Source organism: Parasteatoda tepidariorum, chromosome 3 (assembly GCF_982258835.1).
Source record: "Parasteatoda tepidariorum strain Cologne lab strain chromosome 3, Ptep-v5.0, whole genome shotgun sequence".
Lineage (NCBI taxonomy): Eukaryota > Metazoa > Arthropoda > Arachnida > Araneae > Theridiidae > Parasteatoda > Parasteatoda tepidariorum.
In genome coordinates this window covers 42,016,376-42,043,495 of record NC_141757.1, presented here as the reverse complement: position 1 = coordinate 42,043,495, position 27,120 = coordinate 42,016,376, and the positions used below count along the sequence as shown (strand labels likewise).

General features: G+C 28.7%; 2 protein-coding genes across 2 annotated transcripts in view; one reads left to right on the top strand and one right to left on the bottom strand.

Annotated features, from left to right (window-relative positions):
* Ltn1 (E3 ubiquitin-protein ligase listerin) overlaps positions 1 to 5,707 on the top strand; it is a 46,672-nt gene extending 40,965 nt beyond the window's left edge. Inside the window, exons 25-31 of the mRNA XM_087159152.1 lie at positions 405 to 585; positions 659 to 839; positions 1,830 to 1,959; positions 2,497 to 2,584; positions 4,291 to 4,485; positions 4,570 to 4,737; positions 5,510 to 5,707. Coding sequence (XP_087015278.1) covers positions 405 to 585; positions 659 to 839; positions 1,830 to 1,959; positions 2,497 to 2,584; positions 4,291 to 4,485; positions 4,570 to 4,737; positions 5,510 to 5,590 — 1,024 coding nt within the window. The 3' untranslated portion in view covers positions 5,591 to 5,707. The remainder of the gene's footprint in view (positions 1 to 404; positions 586 to 658; positions 840 to 1,829; positions 1,960 to 2,496; positions 2,585 to 4,290; positions 4,486 to 4,569; positions 4,738 to 5,509) is intronic.
* Positions 5,708 to 10,545: 4,838 nt separating this feature from the next.
* Dlish (Dachs ligand with SH3s) lies at positions 10,546 to 21,717 on the bottom strand. Its single transcript, XM_016063114.4, has 3 exons — positions 21,374 to 21,717; positions 18,836 to 19,552; positions 10,546 to 13,843 (listed from the first exon to the last, which is right to left on the bottom strand). The coding sequence occupies exons 1-3, from the start codon at positions 21,420 to 21,422 to the stop codon at positions 13,539 to 13,541; spliced, it is 1,071 nt and encodes a 356-aa protein (XP_015918600.1). The 5' UTR covers positions 21,423 to 21,717; the 3' UTR covers positions 10,546 to 13,538.
* Between the last annotated feature and the right edge of the window lie 5,403 nt (positions 21,718 to 27,120).

Sequence of the window (27,120 nt, the reverse complement as noted above, 5' to 3'; positions counted from 1 at the left end):
GATTTTAACTCATAAATTCAAAATGATGACCTCAAAATTTATACTGAAATTATGTCTCTAAATTTTAAAGAAACTAATTAGTGCAAAAAAAGCTTCATTGGAAATCTATTCAAATTTTTGTAATTAGAGAATGTTTAATATTCCTTAATGATATTAAACTTTAATTACTCTATTTGGTAAATATAGTATATTTCTGCTTGCAACATGTTTCTTTTGAAAATTGGGGGAAATCGTTGCTTCCACTGAACTAACTACTGATTTTATTATTATTAATTTGGATTGTATATATTCTCTTGATTTATGAGAATTTATTTGTACCTTTGATTTTTTTTTATGTAGTTATCTCCTCAAAATTCCATTTAAAAAATAAAAACTTAACTTTATAAAACTCTGCATTTTTACAGTGCATCACCTTTAATAAAACTACTAGTTTTCTTGACTGAAATCATCGATAGTATGTTACTGGATTTTAAAATTGGGGACTTGTGCTCAGTTTTACCAGGAACTGATTCATATATATATACCATGGCTTATTTACTTTCTTGGATTGAAATGCTCGAATTTATTTCATCTTCTCCTTCTCAGGTAAATAGACTTAATATTCATCACTTTACTTCCATTGCTTGAAAAAACTCTGTTAAGAGGTAATATATTTTAGGTTCGATCAATTTATGCTGCTCACCTTGAGGAATCAAAGTTACTCTCTGAGTTGTTTTCTAATGTTTTCCGCCTTATGCCAAGCAATCCAGTTGCTTGTATTGTAAGAAGTCAAAATGTCAGTACACCAAAGAAAGAGGATCTGAAGTTGTTATTTACTCAACCTCCTGTGTTGAATTTGGGTAATCAAAATTCAGCATATTTTCACTATTATTATCTATGACATTTTTGTTTATCCTTTAATATTTTATTTTAAAATTATGTAGTTAATTATACAGAAATAATATTTTATAAATTCATTTAAAAATAATTTATAAATTAATTTATTTATGTAAATTATAATTTGTATGATATAAATATCATTTCTGAGTTTCTAGATGGGGAAAAAAAGCCCAACTGTTTTATAAGTATGTTGTATTTGATTAAAGCTTTACAAATTTCTCTTTTAAAAAAGCTCATCTTTAAAGAAAAAATAATAATAACGAGTAATTGATATTTGGATTTTTAAAAATCAAGTGAAATATTTCTATTTAGTGATTGACGATAGTTCAATTTATTAGTATAATATAATCTTTCTCATACCATATGATTTTTTTAAAATTTGTTTGCTTTTTATCTTTAAAAACATTTTATGAACAAACATATGTTAATAAAACAAAGTGAAATATTTTTCTTTAGTGATTAAAGATTACTCAAACTGTTAATATAATATAACCTTTTTCATTCCCTATGAGAAATTTTAAGTTGTTTTATTTAAATAGTTACTTATTATTGGAAAAAATGTTTTGAAGAGTATCTGTATTTAATTTTTTCTGTATACTTGATACTCTATGTTTTAACTGCATCTATTATATAAAAAAAAAAAATTTAAAAATAGCAAGTTCTTTATTTTAATCTCACTATTTATTTGCATATCATAATATTTAAAAAAATTTGGAGTTTGTTAATATTTCCTTCAAACTCATAAGATAGTCATAAAAACTTTCCAGCATACAGTTTTGTGTCAAGAATTGACCTTACTTTATCATTTACAAAATCAATGAATCTCTTATCACAAAGTTTTATAAATTTTCTTTGATATGTGTATTAAAGACAAAAAGTATGTCAAATGACATACATTTAGAATCATCTTGAATCTAAAATTTCCTGATCTATTTATGCAAATTTTACAGACTTCTCATCTTCAGAAGATATACAGAGGGTTGCAAGTTACGTTTATGCCACTGTTTTACGTAGAGTTCCTGCTTCAATTAGAACTTGGTGGAATAACCTTGACAGAAAATCTTCTGACATTGTTAATAAGTAATAACCAATTGAAAATTTCTTTCATTAGTTTAAACAACTATTTCCCTTAGTTAGAACTTTATATAAGAACACTATAAAAAGAGCTAAAAGAAGTGAAATATTGAGTAAATTTTAAGTTTAAATATAACAATAAGATGGTTTAAATCTTTTTTTTTTTTTTTTTTTTTTTTCATTTTTGCAAGCTGTTAAATGGCAAAATCTAACATTACATTCGTATAATCTGTCTGCATCATAGCATTACCAATCTTGGCATTTTAATTTCCTGCCAAAGAGCGATGATTTTTTTCTTTTTTTTTCTAAGTTACTTATTAAGGTTTGTTGCAAAATGTACTTAAAACCTTCTTGCAATCCAAAAGGAATCAGACTGTGACTTAATACCTTTATCGATTCAAATGTTTGAAATGTAACAATTTTGCAAAATAAATCGATATTTTATAATTAAATGCGATCTGCCCCTCTCATTTTTTTTAAAATACTGTTACTTAAATTTTTCTGTCACTAAACTCTTCACAACTATTATTTTTTCTACTTTAGATTTACTACAAAATACATTAGTGGACTTCTTTGTATTGAAGAAATACAAGCTGTACATGAGAGTGAGAAGAACTTTGAAAATATGGTGGTAAGTACTTTTTCTATTTAGCTTAATTTAATAGCTGCTTAATTTAGACATTATACTTCAAATCTATATTAATCCACTTTCTCTTTTTTAGAACTTTTTTTTTTAATTCAAAACCTATGGCTATTTTTTAACCTCAAGTAACTTATTAAGCAAATTGTCATAGTTTTTGTCACAATTAAATCGCTTCTAGCAGAAAAGGTTATATCCTGTTTACAACTTTCAGAAAAACTTAAACAGAATATTTTCTGCTTTCCCTATGAGTGCAAAAAAAAAATTAGGAAAAAAGTTTTTGGTCCATGCACTACATGGACCTAATTTTTTCAGACATTTTCTTTTTCTTTTATCGTATTGATTGGAAAAGCAGAAAATAGTTTTTCAAAAAGTAGTTAACAGGCCTGAAGAGTAGTTAACAGGAAAAGTAGTTAACAGGCTATGCATACAGTGATTCAATTGTAAAACTGATTTACTCTAAGGTAAAATCATGCAAAAAAAAATTATAATTAATTGCTGTAAAACCTTTTTACAACGCTTTATGAACATACTATTAAAGACATTACTATTAAGAGATATATTATTTGGTAATGAAAAAAAGTCAGTTTGGGCCCAACACAGGCTCATTAGCTAAAAGAGCTTTTGAGGCTGATATATTCTAAAGTTTACACAAATTTTATTACTACTTACAAACTAAATAAATGTACGAAAATTTGTTTAATTTAAAATTATTAAATACAAACTAACAAGTTATAATCTATATTTGATATAAATAATCTTATTTGGCTATATCTTGGGGAATGTAGGCTTTTGTTTGATAAACTAAATATTAAGCTTTGGCTAAAACAAATTTTTAAATATCATATTAATCATAGTGGGGAAAGGCTGAGTTTAAAAGTTTTCAGGCTCAATGAGGCCAGGCATAGCTCTAATAAGCTTGGCCTCTTTATGATAATAGTTAATTTTTTTTTTTTTGATACTATAAAATCCTGTATTGCAAATATGAACTTACTAATGCCAGTTGCTATAAACATGACTTATTATTATAATGTAAACAATAAAAGCTAACACAAGTATAATACCTATTACCTTCAAGTAAACTAAACTGTTGGATTCATTCCTGAGAAGATTTGCATTGGGCATACAATAACCCTTCTCGTTGAAGGAAGGAGCAAAAGTTTAAAAATCACTTGTTGGTAAATCTCTGATCCGTAAATATGGAGAAATAATTAAATTAGGCATTGCTCTTATACAAAATCTTGTTACAGGGGAAAAAATATTGATTATTATTTAAGTGTATTATTTTTCTAAAAACAAGTTTTACAAGGATTTATTGCCATATAGAAGTTATTGTTTATGGAAATAATTATTCTAATAATTTTATCTCTTTAGTACAATTCTTAGCTAATACGTAGTGACATTAAAGGCACATATTGTTAGATGTCACTTTTATCCCTGTGTTATTAAACATTCTATAAATTTAAAGTAATAACCTTTACACTGGGAGTAATTAAAAGATAATTAGATTATAAATTCTTATACAATCAAGACAGTTGTAGTTATTGAAATTAGTATTTATCTACATTTAAAAATACTAAATGTTGATTTGCTAGAATTATCTCTTATGTTTTAAGTTACTGAAGCTGTTAATTGCATATATACGTATAAATATTTAAAGCAATAAACAATTATTTGTGTGGTTTTATTTTAAATAGGTTCAAGCTCGTCCAGGGTCTAGAGAAGTTATTGCCACTTACACCATAGATGATTGTGCTATTGAACTCAGTGTCCAACTTCCTGTAAACTATCCATTAGGACCTATTTCAGCTGAAAGAAGAGGCAAAATTGTGATTGGACAGTTGGAATGGAGGCATTGGTTGATGCAATTAACCACTGTACTAAGATATCAGGTATTTAAATATATGTTTTTGGTTACTGTATATATTTCCAACTCTATTGCTTATTTTATCTGAAACTGAATCGTTATATTTTAGAATGGTTCTATACTAGATGGTCTTAATATCTGGAAGAGAAACTTAGATAAGAAATTTGAAGGAGTTGAAGAATGTATGATTTGTTACTACGTGTTACATAGCTCAACACTTAAACTTCCTAAATTATCGTGTCGTGTTTGCAAAAAGAAATTCCATTCTGCTTGTTTGGTAAGTTATGATTAAATATTTGTTTTTAAGTTATTTTTAAAACCAGGGGAAAAGGATTTGAACTATTTCTGAGAATGTTTAACTTGGAATTTCTCATCATTCCTAGTTGCTTTCTTATAACACTAATCAGTTTGTAGTATGTTTCTCTTTGTAAATTAGTACACGACAGAAAAATGTTCGTTACATATAAAGGTTTTTGGGCCTTAACTTTGCTTGTAAAGTAATGCTATACATGCGAAAATATTCTCATTTCAGTACATATGTGTTCATGAAAATTATAATTGCCCATATGCATCTCGCCAGTTCTTTTACTTGTATATATTTAAATATGTATAAAAAGAGAAATCTTGCACAGAGGTGGTATTTGGTTATGTGAAGGTGGTAACCAAACTTAATAGGTAATAAATTATACTTATTAAGTTAGTCTCCTCCTATGATGAAGTTCCTTGTGTTACAACTAATTGGTTCTCCTCAAACTTGGGGCTAACATTTTGGCACAGGTACAGATAAAGAAATCTTCTCCTGGTTGTACTTGTGAACATGGTTTTATGATACTTTTATTAAAATAAAAAAGGTGATATTTTTATGAAACATATTTGGTTTTTTGACAACATTCTAAAATACCCTATTAAATTTATAAGAGTTAATATACATTGCACATTTTCATGCTTTGTGTTAAACCAGTTATTACCCTTTAATACTCATCCTATCTAAATAGGTAAGATTACTGACTTTTTATATATGTATCATATCCTATTTCTTTTCCTTTTAGTACAAATGGTTTGACACAAGCTACAACTCTACATGCCCATTGTGCAGAAATGAATTCTTTATTCCAATGCAGAAAACATAACATTGAAATTTGTACTCATTTGAGTTCTCATATTGTAAATTATCAGTGTGTTTATAAATCAATAAATTTTTATCTAAAGCTGTATTTAAAACTTAATAAAATTGAATTCTATTGCTATGAATGTTATTTACCTTTTTGAATTTTTTTTTTAAGAATTAAGTAAGCACAATTTCAACAATAAATTTTCACAAAAAGAAAATGATATTAGTCTATTTTCTCTAGTATTTTTAACAGGGCTCGAAAAAACTCAGAAATTTCACCCGTCCCCGAGGACGACTTGTCCAACAATGCACCCGTCCTCCTTTGAAACTAACCCGTCGCTTCTAAATAAATGAAAATATAATTTTCTCTTATTTATTACAAACATTTCTATAAATTGCACAATGAATTAGTAGTTACTAGATTACAAATACTAGGATTACATTATACGGTAATAAGAGAAATACTAGGTTACTAATAATAACATAGTATTTCCTTTATGAAATAATTTAAATAATTAAGGTCAAGTTGTCTGGAATATCAATTTATCCGAGGATACTGCGTTTTTTAAATGAATCAAATATGATGATGTTCGCCAGTTCCACAATCAAGCCAATGATGTACAGAGGTTTCTGCACAGAAATCTGAAAGGGGCTTTCCATTTAGGTAGATGCTCATAATTGCGTTTAACGCTTCTTGTTTAAAACCTGTACGTAATGTGTTTTTTGTAAGCTCATTGCTGAAAAGTCCCTTTCAACCGCTGCAGTACTCCCAGATAGAGAAAACATCAATTCCACCATACGCAGTATGTTGCTGTATTTCTAGATTAGAGGGTCATTTTAGAAATGAGGCGATAGACTCTTGTCGGATTACAAAAATTGAAAATGTGTCCCGAACATTAACGGAAAAGTGGCCGTCCGCGCGGACGTCGGATTCGAGAAATTGGTTGTCCGCGGGGAATTTTTGACCACCGAGGACGGGCTGTTTTTCGAGCCCTGATTTTTAATATTTTATGTAAAAAGAAAAGTATTTAAACAATTCATGTGCCCATTTTGAAGACTTGTGCTTTATTTTGTGCAATGATTCACTATGTTATTTAGGAAGGTTTATTAATTTTAGTTAGAGAACTGTGCACTTTCCTTAGTTTTTATACTTACTGATTACTGATAAAGTGTAAAGAAATGCAGTACACTTCAGATGTATATGCTGCAGTAAATATGTTGACCCAATTTTTCATATTAACATAGAAAAAGTTAAAATGGCATAAAATTACCATTGAAAAAAAATGTTTGTTCTTGCACGGAGTGTATTTTCACTTCTGCCTGAAAACAGGATGGTTATGGGTCAGAGCAGATATAAATAAACATAGCCAATGAGTAAACTTGCCCGATTGCATTGCTTTTGTTAAACTTCATTGTGTACAATCATTTAAATAGAAAGCTTAAACTTCAAAAGATCTACAAAAAGTCTTTTTTTTTTTTTTTAAATGAGCTGTGTTAAAGAAAGAAAACACTATTATAACTTTTCTATATCTTTTTATAATTAGTGTAAATATAATTTATAAAAGTGATAATAAATACTTTTTCCACTATTCCAAAATTTATTTTTGCTCATTTTATCCACCAGCAAATGTAACAACATTGTTCAGAAGGGACTTGAACCCAGTTTTCAATTTAAAAAAATAAAACATCTGTTAGTAAAGTTAATTATGTTATCTAGGTAACTTTACCTAATAGATATTTTTACTGAAAAGGAAAAAAAAAATAGAACATATTTAAACACCATATGTAGACTCAACAAGCCTTCCATCAATCCTTTAAATTATTTCCATCTCTGTGACTGAGTAAACAGATTCTTCACTAGAAATTTAAAATTGACTAAATATCTGCATGACTAAATATCCGCAGTTGACAGTAACCAACTTTATTTTAGTCCTGTCACCATAAGGCAATGTCAATTGAATTAAAAATAAGAAAAGTAGTTCAAAAATAAAAAAAGTAGAACACATTTTATTAAAAAATCAACAAATTATTATATTGGCACATTAAATATTTTATAAAGTATTAATGTCATATTGCTGATATAAAATATCTTTGTGTAAATTCAGTTAACAAATTTAGAATATATTATTCTGGTGCTATTTCATTAACATAGTGAGATAAAAATTTGCCATATTAGGAACTTTTTCCTTAAACAAGAATATATATAAGTTTCTTTCAATTTATTTATATTAACACCAAATATTTTAAATAATTATTACTTAGATTAATTATTTTAACTGTATAATATGTGGTTGTATAACAATGCACAATGAGAAAAATTATTTCAAAAATACAAAAAATTGTTGCAACAATTATAAAATTACATTACAGAGAAATATATTGTGTTAAATTCCAGAATTAGAAGAATTCTGTGATCATTCAAAAGTTGCCCATCTTCTCCAGTGTTCTACAGCAATCAAGATAAGATAGAGTTTTAATACACTTATCAACATTGTTCAGAATGAATCTCAACTGATTCATCTCTATACTTCTGATTTGCATGGTCAATAAATCTGCTTTTTTCTTACCAAGCTGCCTGAATTCAGGAAACTTTATTTGTATTGAAAAATCAGAGTGAAAATTTTCCCCTGTTCATTCATAATAACATTCTGGTAGTTAAAGGCACTTTTTACTGACTAATAATAATTCATACCAAATGAATTTAGATAATTCCTAATGCTTTTTTTCTATTATTTTTAGGTTATTACATTTTAAAAACGAGGTTAACATTAGGCCTTTAAATAGAACAAGAAAAATAAAATGTGATATTTGGTTCTTGATATACAAGACTCTTGATAACAATCTCTCTTATCTTATTAGTAACAATTAAAAATAAATATTCGCAAATTTAATAAATTCGCTTTTCTGAATTATAAACAAATTTACTAAAAAAAATATATTAATTGCATTTTAACAAAATGCAACGCGCATACTTACAATAATCAATAAAATATAAGTTAAGAACTGATTTTTTTTTATATACAGTACAAAACCCGTTATCCGGAAATCAGAAAACCGGAAAACCAAAAAACCGGAACGAAATTCGATAAATTTTCCCGCGATTTTTTTTAAAAAGATGTTTTTTTCTTCATAAGATTTTAGGATTTTTCTTTCTTTTTTGAAGGATGTTTACCTTACCATCAGTTTAGAAATAATCATTAGTGTATTACTTCATCGTTTTTTCTTCTTTTTAAGATAATTTCCAAATATATATTTCTTTTTTTAGTTGGGTTTAACGATAAAAAAACGGCTTCTTGTAGCGATTCAGAAAACCGGAAAAATCAGTTATCCGGAATAGCGATGGTCCCGATCGTTCCGGATAATTGGTTCCCTACTGTATATGTAAAAGTAGATGTATAAATGAAACTACTATTAAAAGAGGAAACAATACTAGCTCCACTTCTACAGTTTGAACTTATACTGTTTTCATTCTCAAAAATTCAAGCATTATATAATAAAATTTTAAAAATTGTCTTAATTGTTTGAAAAAGTTTTTAAGGATTTAAATTTTACTATTTTAGAAAAAGTAAATTTTATTTAACAGTCAATAAATTAAGTTTAATGATTTTTCTTTAGGAAATATTTTATTCTATTTTTAAATAAACTAAAGATAATTCATGTCCTTCCCAATAGTCTATTAATATAGCACTAGTGTTACAATAACAACCATACTAAACACTTCTATGAATAACAAGTTTAAAATTTTTGCAAATTTTAATACTAAGAATTTTTTATTATACTATTACTCTCTATTAACTCAAAAAAATTTTGGAATTACTTTGTTAAAAGTGAAATATTTATGCAATTTTTAAATTTAACGAATTATAATTTAAATTACCATGGTGAATATCTTAAATTAACATTTATTAAAGTTACAATTAAATATACAAAAAAACACTTTTGTAAATACAAAACAGAGTTCTTGGATATTTTTGTTAACCAGCTCAATCTAGGTTTGAGCATAGCATAACTGGCCTGACAATAAATTAAAATTTTACATGTATTTAATGAAACACATTGGAGAGAGTTCAAACTTTTAAATAAATATATTAAGATTATTCTATTACAATTACTAAATCAAATTTGCAAGACTTATCTTATTTAAAAAACGCAATGTAAAAAAAAATAACACGTCTTTAAAAACTTAAAAATATGAACCCAAACCAACATTTAAAAAACTTGATAAAAGCTTTGAATATATACAAACATAAAACAAAATAAATACTATTGAAGAACATCAAATGTAATTATTGCATTGTAGAAGAGTAACAGAATTTAAGAGATTCAACAACACAATTTAAGAGATAAACTTTTAATATAATAATAACAAAGAATTACTAAATTGCCTTTTTAATTAGGCAAATGTGGGGTCTTTGATTTGAGCAAAAGAATCCTTTAATTTATCCTATTTTCTTTGTGTCTAAGACAATGGTCTCAAACTGGCAGCCCATTTGCAACTATAGAAGCTTTTTTGCATTTTTCACACTAGGTGTAATTTGATCGACGGCAACAAATGTCAACTTTTATTCATGTACAGCCGAACCTCCTCCAAAGTCAAAGAGTGACAAGAATATTTTCTGTTAACTGAAATTTACATAAATAGATAAAGTAAGAAAAAGCATTTCTGATGACCTTAAAATATAACTATCTAAATCAAAAAATTTAAATAACTGTAGATGAATACTTTATTTTTTAAGTTAATATTTTCATAAAAAATTATATTTTTCTAACATTTAACAAGCACACAAGCCCTGACTCACCTAAATACATACATGATAATTGTATATGTGCTGTAAAATCCATTTATGTATACATTTCATGTGCTAAAATATTCTTATAAATAATAAATATTTTAAAGAGAAAATGCAATAATACATCGTTCGTTATAACTTTTGTTTGAGATATTTGTTTATAAAAGAATCCACTTTTTCTGAATCATCCAAAGTTCAATGTGCATTTTCATCCTGAATGGCACAATTCAATAGAAGGCACTGAACAGAGTTTAAAGAAGCTGCACACTAAATAATTTCTACATCTGCAGGGAAAGAATGCAATTCTTTTCTCTTTCCTCAGGTTCAGCACCTAGATCTGCATCACTCACCTTGTCATCAAAGGTACACCCTGTCACGTTTTTAATTGACGCCACCAATTAGATTGATATACCAAGGACAAATGCACTATTCTCACTAGTCCAATTCAGGAACAGTGATGAATTTTTTTTCATTTGGAGCAACATTTTTGTTATTGTTATCAAATTTTAAAAATATGAAATTAAAGACAAATAATTTAGAGGTAAATGCTTAACGAATTTGATTGCAAACAAATGAATCCAGGGCTAAATTAATAAAAATAAACAGCAATAAAAATGTGAATGGAAAAGAAATCGAGGAATTAAAACATTTTACAAATCTTGATGCCAACATATCGATTGAAGGAGGGACAAGTAAAAATATCGCTGTAAGAATTAAAAAAGCACAATCCACATTCAAGATACTCAATAAAATACATCTAAACAAAGCTAAAGTTTCAAATTTAAACTCAATGTAACAGCAGTCCTACTTTATGGCTGCAGTCCTTGGAAATTGACTAAACAAGAAAATCAATTTTATACTTTTCAAACAAAATGCCTTAGAAAAATCTTACAAATAAACTGTCTATATAAAATATCCAACTCTGAATTATATGAAAAAACTTAACTGTAAACTCACAACAGGAATAGTTAAAAAAACACAAATAGACATGGCTTAAATACATTCTCAGAATATTGCCGTCAAACCCAACACAAATAGCACTGACCTGGGCATGTAAGCGAAAGAAAGGGTAATCAAAACTAACCTGGAACGAAATGATCATAAAAGAAAGAAATGCTTTCAGATGGCCAAGCTTGTGGAGTGTAAGGTAAACAATACTGAACCAGCATGGGTAACATGCCCTCCTGGTAACAACACTCTTTTTCCGTTCGAGCGTAAGGAGAATTAAGTCAAGGTGCAACATTTACTTTGTCTTAAACAGAAAAAGATATTTTTTAAATTTGTATAAAATGATGAAAATATTATTGTTTTCTAAGATAACATGATGTTGAAATTATTAATTCATGTTAAGCAAGTATTTGTATTCAACGTTTTTGTTTTAATGAGGTTCGACTGCACTTAATTTTATAACCACCTTCACTGCTTATCATCTACTAGCACAAGATAGTATCTCAGGCTCGTGAGAGATGTGCACAATTCTTTAGATCATTCTCTGCTTTTGATTTGAGACCACAAATCTAAGATATCTATAAAAAAAAGTTGAATTATAAGATTAAAAAATAAAAAAAAGATTTCATTTCTCATTGAAAATATCGCTAAAATATTGAGAAAAGTAAAATTCAAAAATCAGATCTTACAAACATTCATATAAATTTGTTCACAGTTTCAGTCATTCCATTTTCTACCTCACATACTTAAATATACAAATTATCATACACATAAAACACACATATTTACAGTTACATAAATGAGAGTGAAAGCTACAATGGTTTTGGTTAAAAATTACTAAAGTTTAAAAAAATAATTTAAAAATTTTGAAACGTTTATATAAAAGATAAACCATTTAGACTATATAAAGTAGATGCATTACAAATATTTGATAGTATCACAGAAAGGCTTCCAAGAAAAACCAAAAAGTAAGGAATGTGTTTCTTAACCCTTTAACTGATTTGCTACATACATGAATTTTAACAAAAATTTCCCTACTAAGTTCTGTATCTCCAATATGAGTAAACTGGTTTTATATGCAGTAAACCAAACACATTCCATCAAGTCCAAAGTCTACAGTTAAATGGTTAATCAACAAAATTGTTTATCGAAATAAATAGTAACATAAATCAAAGCATTACATTTTTCATAAAATGCCATGAACTATTATTAAAACTTAAATTGATAATATACTTCTAAAATAATGGTGCACAACCTAAAGTCCTTAAATGGTCGATGTGTGTTCTCTCATAACCAAAACATGTCAAAATATTTAAACTTTTAGCCATTTCTATTCAAAGAAAGTTTTCTTTAAAATATGTTTAGTGAAAAACGTCTACAAGGTTTATGTAAAAGTTAGATAAAAGTAGTTAATAAAAAATAAAAAAACAGAAAAAAGTTGAGGGTCTGATATAATAAAATTTTATGAAAGAAAACAAAACGTATAAAATAAGAAATGTCTTTTAATTCAAAATTATCACACACTTCCTCAGTCTTTCCATTTTGGAGACAAATTGATATGGTAAAAAATAATTAAGTTGTCATCAATTGAATTAAAATTCATTAAACTTGTAAATTGTTGTCACAAGAAAATTAAATTCATCACAGAGAAAGTCGAAAATCTACTATAATTTAATTTTACCAAAGACAAAATATATAAAACTTCAAAAAAAAATTTTATTCAAAATATCAAATAAATATTTGGTCCCTCAATTTTGAGAACAAATTGATATAATTCTTATTACACTAGGAAATAATTAATTTTTTATCGGTTGTTATCAAAAATCAAATTTATTTTGGTTATCAAAAATCATTTTTTTCTGCACACTTCCTAAAAAAAAAAGTTGTGCACCCTTATTTATAAATAACTTTAAAAAAAAAACTATTAAAGTCTTTTTAGTTAATGTCGGAGAAACAAATAACATAGTAGATTAAGTAGATCAGACTTAGAAAATTTAAGAAAAAAATTGATTGATAAAATACAAAAATGATAAGTGGCACTGAAGCATTAATCATGCAAAATTTTACTAACAAAGTATATATAGAACAAAATGTACAAAGATAACAAAAAATTAACAAAATAAATTATGGCAAAAATACCAAAGTTATTTGTATCAAAGACACAAAGAAACTTTTTTACACTTCGTTAACGCAACAAGTTATGCTAAAAGCTCATGATGAAAAAAAGAATCATAATGAAGTCATGGCAGGTGGTCTGGCATAGGCTTTTGGAATGAAGCCATATTTTCTAGTCTTAGGAGCATATGCCCAAAGCCAACCATCAACAGTTTGGTTATTCATATCAGCATACACCCAATCTCCTCTTCTTACACTTAAATCATCGGGTGCCTGGGCTTTATAATCGTACAACATCACTAATTCACTTCCATGAAAACGAAGATCTTCAGAGGGAGGTGTGGGGTTGTGGTGATTGTTATTTAAATTAGAAGCTTGATGGGCTTGATTACCACTTGTTATCTGAGCTCCAACATGATCTACAAACACAGTATGAAATAAAAATATTATAAAAAATATAATAAGTAAATAATTAAGTGATTACATTTTTAATTAAATAAATTTAATATTATTTAAATTATTGTGATTCAAAGATGATTAAATTAACCAAATAAAATTATTAGTTGAAGTTACATTGATAAGTCTACACAAGTTGCATTCCTCAGTACAGTCAAATAATTTGACCAACTTTGAATCACTTATGTCTATGGCAAGCATATTATAATCAGAAACAGCATTTTGTCCAGAAGAAACTGACTTTATTCCAGGATACTGGAAAAAACCAGAAGAAACTGAACCAATTGGAAAAACTAAAAATTGTCATTTTTGGAAAAAGTGTGGCTTATTACAATATTAGACTAAAGCAACTTTTTTTAAAAAATTATGGAAAAGAGTTTAACATAAATAAATGTGTCCGGATAAAAAACTGTTTTGATCTCTCTGTTCTGATCATTCTGATTCAATAGTTGCCAACCTCCTTTTCTGTATATAAACTATATTCCTTGAAAATGCTTTTGTCCTTCTTGAACACTGGTAGGTGCAAGAATGTTTTTGTGTGGGGAGATCGGTTGAGTAGTTTTAATTTCGGTAAATTTTCAATAAGGCAATAGGAATCGGAAAACTTTTAAATAAAAAACTACTTTTAAGGGTTAGGCCAAAGTTACTCGAAGATTTGGAAATAATGTTTATTTATTTATAAAAATATGCTTTGTATTAACATTAAAAGGATATATTTTGAGCAGGAAAAAAAAATCAAACTAAATAACTTTTGTTCTAATGTTTGACGAAGAGTCAAAAGGTTGATCTCAAATATTCTATTAACTGTTTTTTATAGTTTTGAAATCAGACTAAAAATGTACTTTCTCTGAAAAAGCACACCTTTTTTCAAGTCATTTTCAACTATCAAACTATAAGGGGTAGCCACAATCTGGAAAATATGGTTTCAATAGTTAAGTCAAGAGAATGGTCAGAAATTTGGCCATTTAATGTTATTTCAATTTTTGGATCTTTCATCATTATTTCAGAAATCCAATTCAAAAATGTTTGCACAGAATTTGTTTATCCCTCTAAAAAAATCTTTTTTTGATAAATAATCCATTAAATAATACAATAAATAGTTACAGAGATATAAAAAAAAAACCATGTGTTTAAATTCTTATTTCTCAGAAACCATTTAACTCATTCTTTTTCCCTTTCAAGTTTCTTATTTTTTATCTAATTGCATACCAATTTATATATTAATTGCGAGTACTTAAATATATGCAGGGTGGTCTGTTGGTCCAGATCACTAAAATTTTACTCAGACAATCAAAAAATAATTATCAATGGTCCCCTGACCTCAATTAGCCAGCCTATCTGGCCAGCATTGAAGAGTGTGATCTTATTCTTAGATGCAAAAAGGTTGGGAAATCCTGCTCTAAACTTTTTTCAAATTTACTTTTTTTTCTTTTTTTAAAAATTAAAGATCTTAATAAAATACTATGACAATGATATAATTCATTGAAAAAAAGTTAATAATTTTAATAAACAAATTCACACAAATCCTTATTTAAATTTCAACTCATCATTAAAAATTGGAATTAAAAAATTTGATTGGAAATAAACGAATTTCCTGGGTATTAAACAATGCTTACAAAAAGAAATGTCAATGTAGTTCAAAAATTTTTTAGGGTAATTGTTAATTAACAATTACCATAAAAAATTTTGAAAATTGTAAGCATTGTTTTATACAAAGGAAATTTGTTATGGATGTAACAAATAGTGATTTGGCCAAATAGCCAAATACTGATCAGCCAAAATTAAGGGCAGAATGGCAAACTTAATTCTTAAAAAAAAAATCATTAATATATGAGGGTTGCTACTTATATTTCTGGCCTTGGCAACAGTAAGTGTTGCTAGGCGACCGCAGACAATTTTAATCGAAAGTTTGATATTTTTAAACATAAATTCAGCAGACGATTTACCATTATAGCTTCATTTGTGTTGTTGAGAGTAAATTGAAAAGTTTTTCTCTTTCCAAAAATGGAGTTGAATCGTGAACATTTTCGTGCCATTATTTTTCATAACTTTCGACGTGGATTGTCAAGACAAGAGTGCTTTGATGAACATAATTCTTTATTCAGCGATAAAGCGCCATCCTACAGCACTGTAAAAAATTGGTATAACGAATTTAATCGTGGTCGATGTTCGATCCAGGACGAATCCCGTGCAGGTCGTCCAAAATCTGTTGTTGTGCCAGAAAAGATCGATGCTGTGCGTGAACTGATAAAGCAAGATCGTCATGTGACATACCGTGAGATAGAGGCGTCTTTGGACATTAGTATGACTAGCATCAATAAAATATTGCATCAACATTTGAGCGTAAAAAAAATTTGTTTGCGTTGGATCCTGCATAATCTGACAAACGCTCAAAAAAAGGCTCGATTCGATTGGTGCAAGGAAATGTTGGAAAAATACGTTCAAGGTACATCAAAGGCTGTGTATAACATCTACACAGGTGACGAATCATGGATCTATGCATATGAGCCGGAAATAAAACAGCAATCAACTGTATGGGTCTTCCAAGACGAGGCAAAACAAACAAAAGTTGTTCGAGGAAGAAGCACATCGAAACAAATGATTGCCTGTTTCTTCGGCATTAACGGTCATGTGGCAACAGTGGCGTTAGAGCAACGCAGGACGGTCAATTCTGAATGGTACACGACCATTTGTTTGCCAGAAGTCATCGGAGAAATTCGAAAAAAGCAGAAGAACAGGCGAATCATTCTTCATCATGGCAATGCGAGCTCTCACACATCGACTCAAACAAAGGCATTTCTGACGGAGCGAAAGATCGAACTGATGGGTCATCCGCCGTACAGCCCTGATTTGGCACCCAATGACTTCTTCTTATTCCCACACATCAAAAATAAATTACGTGGACAACGATTTTCGACCCCCGAAGAAGCGGTTGATGCATTCAAAACGCATGTTTTGGAGTTACCTCAATCGGACTGGAAAAAGTGCTTTGAAAATTGGTTCAAACGCATGCAAAAGTGTATTGATCATCATGGAGAATATTTTGAAAAACAATAAAACCCATTTCACTCCTACATATTTGTTATTTCATTATCAGGCCAGAAATATAAATAGCAACCCTCATATATTACTTTTTACAAATAAATAAGTTTCACAAATGAAAAATAATCACAACTTAGCTGCATTATTGGTACATGGGGATAAAGGGAAAAAACTTTAATGAAAATGTTTAAGATAATTAGATATTAAGATAATTAAAAATATTTAATATAAATTTTAAAAAACTAACAGCCATTAAAAAAAGCTAAAGTTGAAGAAAAATAGAAATAAAAAAAAAACATCTTAATTCTAAAATAAAATTTTAATGATAAAAATATTTTTCAGAAAAAAATATCCATACATTTTTGAAAGAAAAAAACTATCAGAACTCTTCAGAATGAGAATCAGAACAAATCAGAAACTCTTTTAAAAATGCAGTGCTATCATAAAAAGTCCCACAAAAAAAAGATTATATACAAAAGCAAAACAGAAAAAAAAAATCAGTCATAATTTTTGAAAGAAAATTTTAAAGCTAAACCTCTAAATTTTTCAATTACCGTATTTTGAAGAAAAAGCAAAATTTCAAGTCTAAAAGAAACAACACTGTCTGTCTTACCATGCAAGAAAAAAGTAACAATAAAAGAATTAAGTTTATTAGAAATGCTCTGTTAAAATGTGGTGTTGTAGTTAATACAGAAAAACAAGCAAAAATGAAACAATTAGACAAAAAAAAGATCTAAATTTTTAAAACATAAAGTGTTAAAAAAAGACAAAATAAACTTGACTAAATACAATTTTTTTTTAAAAATCAGCATTAAAAAACTCATTGATTCAGTACAAAGTAATCTAATTTCAATTATTCAAATTTCACTTTTCCATCTGCCTTTCAGAACATAAACTAACTAGTTAACTTAACTAGAATTTAACAAATACATGTAAAAACAATTTCTAATAATGAATAGTTCAAAATATTATTTCATAATTTATTCTTTATTAAATCTATGAGAATTTCCAGAAAAAAAAACTTTGTCGAAAAATATTTTTCTAAATAATACTTTGCTAAATACGTGGCCAAGTATTCGCCCAACCGAATAATCGACAAAAGGGTCGAAAATTAGTTACATCTCTAGTAATTTTAAAACAGATCGTTTTAAGCAAAAATTAAATCCTCTTCTATATCAGCTGAATATACTTCATCCACCAACCCTCTCCCTTATTTAGTAACAGGGCCGGATTAAGCTCAAGCGGGGCCTAGGCCATTTAAATTTTTGGGGCCCTTAGATTAAATTTTTTATCTTGTATATTTTTTATTTATTCAAATATAAAAGTATGTATATATCTTTTCATTTAAGAAAGCAAATTTAAAATAAAAATAAATAATAATAAATTAAATTTTACTTTATTTTGTTAAATTAGAACTAAAAAAATTATCGTATTTTATTGAAATTGATTTTCGTTTTAAAAAATCATTGCTTTTCTTAATTTTTGCTAAATTTATTATCAAAAAAAATTTTTTAAGGGGGCCCCTAATCATTGGGGGCCTCAGGCCATGGCCTAGTCTAGCCTAATAGGTAATCTGGCCCTGTTAGTAACATAATAAACTCAAATTTTAAAAACAGTACTACAACCATTTTCCAAGCTTATTAAGCTGCATGCAAAATAAAAGAATGGTTATAGCTGAAAAAGTAATAGTTGAACAATTAAAATGTTAAATGAACAATAAAATGCAGATTTCTTTCTTTTTTCTTTTTTTTTAATGTTAATGAAATTTAAGGTAATAAGTTTCCTGATAAAACTATTCCTTTATTGATGAAATTCTAAGGAATAAATAGAACAATTTGTTAAGTATTCACTTGCCTAAACTGAAAAATATCTGATTTCTAATTAATTTAAAAACCTTATAAAAAATATATTACCTTGAATTACGTCAGCTGGGTATACAAAGGCACTAGGTACAAATCCTTCTTGACCATCTGACCTCACAATCCAAAACCAATCATGATCTTCTCTATTCAAAACTGTAACAAATTCTCCTCTCTCTACACTCACATCATTTTCATCTCGAGCAATGAAAGTATACAGAACAATGTATCGACCCGCGGGATCTTTAAAAAATGGATGGACATCTGGGATAGAGCTTTGAGAAGATGAGCTAGGATTATTTTGATTTAAAGCCATTACATTATTGTTAGAGCTTGTTTCTGGAACAACACCGTAGCTCTCAACATCAGAATGTTGCCCACTATCAGCACTTTGAGTTCCTCTAGATGAATTTTGATCAAGTTCTTGGTCTCTCTCATTCCTCGGGAGTTTTTTATGTTTAATGTTCATTGCAAGTTCAGCAAAATGGGAGCCGTAAGATGCACAGTACGAGTGAGGAATAAAACCTTCCTGGCCACTCTCAGCAATTACATATACCCAGTCATTTTCTTGATATAACATATTTACACTTTGACCCCTTTTAACTTCAAGTTCATCATCGACACAGGGAGTAAAATCATGCAATACAATCATTTTGGAATCTGGTGACAAACCATTTTCTTTTTCTATTCCAACGCGAACTAAAGTCTCGATACTGGCACTGCCAGTGATTCTGCCTATGCTAGGTGTTCGACTTGATAATTTATCACCATCTGAAATTAAAAACTAAAATAAGTATTCAAAACTAATAAAATAGCATTTTTTATACAAATTTCCTCTTAAAATTAAATAACTTTGATAAATTTTTAAATAAAAAAAATTATTATCATACACAAATAAGTCAAAATTTGTATAGATTTTCTGAATGTCTCAATATTCTGCATAATAGAAAGAAGAAAAATCATTGCACAGAATTATGCAAACGTAAACTAAAATGACTTTCTCTACATCAACTTTTGCTTCACTACAGAGCTAGAGAAAAATCTTGTAAAGATCTGCAATGGTCGATATTATTAATTTAAGTTAGCTCTACACACAGCATATATCACAAACTTTTGACAATAATGTGCAAACTTATGCAGTACATAACATTTTTATTTTCAACTTTACAATATAAAGGTAAGACCAGTAACACCATCCATCACAGCAACGGGTGCTAAAGATGAGCATCTGCAATCATTTTTCATCAGTTTTATTTTTAAGAAGTAAACCAACAAATCGGAAAAAATTAATTAAACTACTTTATAAAACATCTCTAAACAAACTTGTTTACAATAACCATTAAAGAGCTAAATTAAGAAAATACCTCAAATCACAAAACATTAGGATTTTTTTTTTCTCTGTTACCGGTTTAAAATTACAGGTTTATCTGCATAGGGATTTGTTCTTATTTTTTTAGTATCCTTGCATAAAATTTAACTTAAATTTAAAGCTTCGAGTATAATTTTTGTGCACCTTATATTTGCAAACTTTGCTATATTAAGCTGAATTTTTACAATAATAATCTCTGGCTGAGATGAGGCTGCAGTGAGATTGCAGATAAATGTGGATATAATAAGATTTGAATTAATAAAGGTGATGATGCAGATTCAGCCCATAAATCCTTTTAGGGGTAGATAAATAAGACTATATATGGTAATTTCAAACAGCTTTTCAGAACAAAAGAGTAAAGACACCCTTTTTCATGATAATTGAATGTTATTTCTAACAGCTTTTAAGAACAACAGTGTAAAAGCACTTTTTTTTTATAATTGAATGTTATTTCGGAAAGAATAATTGAGTCAATGAGTCAAATGAGTAGTCAGAGGTTCGCCTAGAAAATTCAGCCATAATTCAGAAAGGTATTAATAATTCTGATTAACTTAAAAACTAAATGTAACTGTTTAAGAATAATACTTATTGTTTAATTAGTTTAGATAAGAGAACAAAAAAAAAAAAACTTTTATTTACACACAACTAAATCTTAAATATTATTCATATTTTAAGGTCTTTTATTTATCAGATTTTTAACAAATTATAACAGAATTAATTTTTTATCAGCCTACCAACCAAATGTATCACATTTTTATCAGAATTGCAAATTCAATGATTAAATAAAACCTGGAAAAAATGCTAAAATATAGTAATTTTAAATTCCAGATGGAAGTAGAAGAATAATTAGAAACTGAAATTAATGGTGAATTACGAAAATAACTCCAGAATTTTCAGACTTCAAGTTTAAAAAATCAAAATATTATTTTGCATAATGAGTCTTCAAAAACTAGAATACGACAAACAATTTCGTAACAGTCAATAAGTTCTTAAAACTTTAATTTGACAGAGTCACAATAATGAAAAATGTAATTCAAAATATCCATATTTCATTAATGATCATTTAGCAATTGAAATTAATCACAACTGTTTAATACATCACCAATTAGTTAACATAGATTATACGCTTAAATGAATTAGTCCATGATTAGTAAAACTAATAAATAATTAATTATAGTAATCGTTAAAGTAAAATTTAATTATCAAATTCTAAATATAATAACCTTTCTTCCGTTTGCCTCGACGTATTCTCACAGGACACAAAAACGCCATTTCAAGAAAGGTCAAGAAAATAAAAAAATTATTCTGGTTATGTTAAAATGCTTTTAAAATGCATTTTTTTCCACCGCATTCAACATAAATAAAAGATAAGTGCAATTTAGATCCAAGATAATTTAGCTTGAATCTTGTCGATTCTAAAGAATTCCAAGTAAGAAATAACAATCCTCATTTGATATATACACATTTCACGTTCATAATTGCCCATAGGCAGAAGTTAAAAAGCAAGTTCATCACCGTCAAACAAAAACAAATAAGCAAAAAAACAAAGCCAGTAACTTTTAACGTTACGGTCGTGAAAAAAGCTGTCAAATCAAAGTAGTTTTATTTTTTTTAAATAAATGTTTTCTCTTTTTTTTTAAGGTATTTGAGAGACCTCTGTTAGAAATAAGGTAAAGCTACGAAAAAGGTATTTTGCTTCTAGTTTCATAACATTTCTAATGTAAGCAGTCTTTTATAAGGCATAAAAGCAGCATGAAAATATGAGGTTTCCTGAGGAAACATTCCATTTTAATTTTACTTCGATAAAATTGTTTTTTTTTTTTTTTAAACTAGGGAGTTCTATTAATAAAACACATCTAAAAGGAAGTTCCAAGAAAATAATAATAAGTAAATAAACAAAAATAACTTTTGCTCTTTTTAAAAAATTAAAAGGACCTTACGAAGTGATCCTCATTTTTATTTTGCTCACATATTAATTGAAAAATGTAATGTGAAACATCGTCATTAAAGACATCGTGATTCCAAGAGTTCTAGGTAAATAATATTTAGTCCATTAATATATTTTGCAAAAATCGGAACAGAAAATTGTCATGCCTACAAAGTTTTTCTTTTATCATTATTTAATTCATTTACTATTTTCTTTTCAGAGCTGCTTTAATTTTCTAATATTTCAATTTAAAGGAACTAGAGGAAAATTCTTAAGCATTATTTTATTTATAAAATAACGGTAGCAAAATTTCTTATTCGAACACCTACTTCTTCATTAGAACGCTTTATATGGTAAACATAAAAAATTTAAAAAATATTTTTTAATGAATTTTTTTAGGTATGCAGTGAAAAATTTAAATTTAAATTTAGGCGCCATTCAAATCTTATAGAAAATGAATTAAAGCAAAATTTATCACAATTTATTGTAATGTCAAACTTATACTGATGAAATTTTTTAACGGAAAAGTGTCTTGTAGGCATTGTCTTTAAAAATGTAACGATATTTGTCTTGTTCGTTTCAATATCCTCAGTATGCAAAGTATATAGTTGCAACCAAACTTTTAAGGTACCATACCTAAAAAACAATTAATTTCTAAGCAATTTTTTTTCGCGGGATTTATGTAATATTTAAGGTATTGGAGAAGATTTCTGATTCAGTATTTTATTTTTGCCTAAACACAAAACAATTTTCATTTATTTCATTTTAAATAAAAAATTTTGATAAAGGTACACCTTCTAGATTTTTCGCAATGTAAGTAATGCTACTAGTCTGCTTCTGGCTGTTCATGAATCTGTGGATTACAATAGGAAACGCATGAGAGGCTAAGCCTTTTAACTATTTCATTTTCAATTTAAATATGTGTCTCAATTTTTAAAGCCTGAGAAAAGGATCAATTAACTCTGTTTCAATACATACCGAATTCTGCCTGATTATCTGTGAGAAAGAAAATCTAACTTCCTATCTAGGTGTGGAGGGTGGCTTATCTTGAACAAAAGTGAAGCAAGTAATTTCATTTTTTCCATTTGGTCCGTTAGCTATTAACTTTGCTACGTCACGCGTTTTTATAATTTTTTGTCCACCACAATATCTTTACTATTATAATTTTTTGAAAAATGCATGAAATTAGTAAAATAATTTTTTTATTTAGATGCTGTCATAAAACACTAATTTTATTTTAATTGCACTCCTGTTTCTTAAAAATTCGTTTAATTATCTTGAACAAAAGTGAAAATATTATCAGTAGATATTATTAAAAGTTAAATATTATCAGTATTATAAATTAATGCTTTTATATATATCACTCGTTTCTAGATAAATGTTTCCCTGATTCTATAAAGTATAGAACTTAAATCTGTTTGTCTTTCCTCTGACTCTCTAACCTCTTTTTATAGGATAAACAGAGAAACTAAACAAATTTATTTTCTATATTTTATAATGATCCGGGTAATTAGCTCAATTGACAATAATGCTTAATAACGCATTTTTACCAAGACAGAAATCTTAAACTTTGTCCGTGTGTTCTTAATGAGATAAATAAAAAAATAATAAAATTACAAAAACTCATTTAGATATTTCTTATTTAATTTAGGCAATTAGACTAATTGACAGCAGTGAGTATACGCACTGCTGACAATTAGTCTAATTGACAGCAGATTTTTCTAAAAATGTGACACTATTAGTGTCACATTTTTAGAAAAATCGAAATGCTAAACTTTGATCATGTGATTCTAATCTGATGAGATGTGATTCCAACAGAGAATCTGAGAGAGATGAGACGTAGCTAAATAATTGTTGTTGAAATTAAAATTCTATTAAATTTTTATTGTTTTCCGAAATGGAGGGGAGAGATTTTTCAAATTTGAGGCGGATGGACACATTTCCTCATATCTTCATCATATGGGGAAGATGGGCATCCTTGGTAATTAGCCTAATTTTCAGCAATGCTAAATTATGCATTATTATCAATCAAGATAGAAGTCTCTAACTTTAGAAATATATTCTTTTTCTGATTAAAAAAAACTGAGAAAGTTTCATTCCAATATTTGTATTCAATGGAGCAAATAGGGGTAATTAGTTTAATTGACAGTAATGCTTAATAACGCATTTTTACCATTATTGAAGTCTCAAATTTAAACTATGTACTCTTTGCGAGAAAAATTAAATAAAAAAAACTCATTTTCTTATTTTGTTGTTATCTGGGTAGGTAGTGATTGATCCTAGTTAACATTTATACAAAATAACTATTTCTCACAAAATTTCCTTATAAGTGTGAATGAGCAAAAACAATTCCAGCTTTGTGCCATTGAACCATAAAGAAGTGAATTAGTACAAATAGAAAATAAGGCAGAACAAACAAGCAATGAGCTTGTGTAGTCAAACTGACTAGCCACTTAGGGCCATTTCGAGAGAAGTTTCTAAACCTTCGTTTAGCACTTAAATACTGTTGCTGAAGACCCAGAGCGGGAAGTTCGCGCAGGTGAAAAAAATGTAGAATCATGAAGTGGTGAGTTTGTTTAGGTAGACCAGCTGATCACAGTTGGAGGTTAGATCGCACTGCATGAGGGGCAACTCTCTCTGAATCTTGTTTCTCAGCAGCATGAAAAATATCGCCAACTTGTGTATCGCTAGCCGTCGGTATATTCAACCGATGAGGATGAGCTTTTTAGATATAGTTATATTCACAGGTATGCATGTACAAATTGCATGTGGGATTCAGTGGACAATAAAGTTAAGCGTAACATGGCATGAGATATGTGTGCAATACCACTTTTAATAGTCTTTCAAATCTGGCAAATTTTGTGGATTGCGCATATACACTCTTGGTTTGAGTTATCCCCAGAACAAGAAATCCATAGTTGTAACGTTGGGTGATCGCGGAGGCCATCAAAATGGAAAATGGCGTGATGTGACACAATTGCTCATATGCTGTTCCAAGACCCTAGAAAACGACGTCTCAATATATGGAGGTACACCAGCTTGCAACCAGGTGACGTCATTCTGTGTATTGTAGCAATTGTGATAGGATGTAATTTTGCAACAAGGGTGCATAGCAATAAGCCTGTCTGGCTTATTGCTGTCCACCCACATGCTACGAGCCTCGTTGGTGCCTTTCGAACGCAGAAACTCTTTTTATGTGTCGTGCACAGCACGTCCGTTTTTTGTGTCACGCTAGGGGTTTATATGTAGGCCATTCCCACATTGATCGTTGAGACACGGTTCCCGGCAGAGCACCGAAGTCAAGCATCACTGGCTGCGGTCAGTGTGCGGGTGGGTGACCACTTGGATCAGTCTGCGTAAGGACCGAGGGTGTGCGGTATCGATCCTCGTTGAACTATTCTACCGTAAAGTGCTCGACTTCGCGCGCAGGTCGTCGGGATACCAAAGCCCCTCTTCGGAGGATCAAAATTGTGATGGCATGTCTTCGGATCATCCTCAAGGATGCTTCCCGGGCAGTCGCCAATAGCCATTTGTGCAGCTCTAGTGCGACGTAAAATAAACAAATCAAAAATCGAGCAAATCAATATGTAGGTCAAGTTTTTTTTATTACCTCCCTGCTTCAGTACTCGCCCAATGGTTCTCTTTTACAAGTCCGAATTCGCAAATGGTCTTTACAACAAATAATGGCCTATATAACGGCCTTTATAACAAATGTTCATACAAAGACTAAAGAAGCATTCTCACTAGATGCGAAAAATTTGCGTTTAAGAATTCCGCTGGGCGAATAAGAACCTGCTTACTTTAAAATATTTAAAAGTACTATTCGAATCTTCATAAAAACTGCATTTCCACTGCATGCGAATCGCATTTGCTATCACACGCTACTGCCATTCGCGCATAGGCAATCAATTTGTCTTACATGTTATTCCTAAGCATTTGTACATACGCTTAGGGCAATAGGATGCGTTGTGAATGGTGCCTAACTAAAAATCAGGAATTTTTACTTTGGCTTACATTACATAAATACTTTGGTATTATTCTGCGATATTTGCAACAATTCTTTTAACGTCGTTAAAAAGATAAGCATAACTTATCTAACTTATTGTTTAACAAATTTTTAACCGGAGGAGGCCGGAAGCAGAACTCCTACATGCTCGCATTATGACGAAGAGGGAATTTGCTCATCCTTGTCACAATTCTGACTGAATAGGAAAAATGCCGCATATGCGAATAACAACTGGATCTTTGTGTGAATGGTGCATATAGGAATTCGCATCATATATACTTCTTGCTTCCCACTCAAGGATGGCGTCAGACTTTGTCCGACAGGGGGTTTAAGTCTCCCCTATAGGGGGGCTCAAGCAAATTAATTCGAAATATATAAATTAAAACGTATTTTATACTTTACATTTTTTTCTCACGTCATTTTTTCAAGGGTGTTCCTAAGAAGCTAAAATTACTAATTTTGATACCATAATGTGCAGATTCATTTTAATATAAATTTAAATCTCATTTTGTTTCTGTTATCGATGTATTTTGTACTGTAAGGTGCAATTTACTGCACATTTTGACCTTAAAAATTATTTCTGTAATAAAGAAAAATTGTTGCCTAAGTCCCGGCTATTTCAAAAAATTTCTGATCTTCTTACTCTCATAACTCAAAATTTATTCGATAATAAAAATTTAAAATTTCATGTATATTTAACAAAACGTCTAAAGAACATTTAGATATGAAAATAATAACAGGTAATAATAGTAAATAATAATAGGAAATAATGGTAGGGAATAAATGATTCAAAAACCAATCAATGCATAGAAAAATAACCTTTTAATTTTCTCAATTTGAGAAAATGAAAATGTAATTTTTGTATGCATTAATTGGCTTTTGAATCATTTAAATGTTAAATTCAATTTTCTCTTCTATACCATGTAATAGTTCAGTTTTGCAAATGAAGTTATAAGTACATTTTTGGAAATCACGTATTTTATGCAAAGATATCATACCACCCTTTTCAAAAGCTTCGACTTGATATTATAATGCAC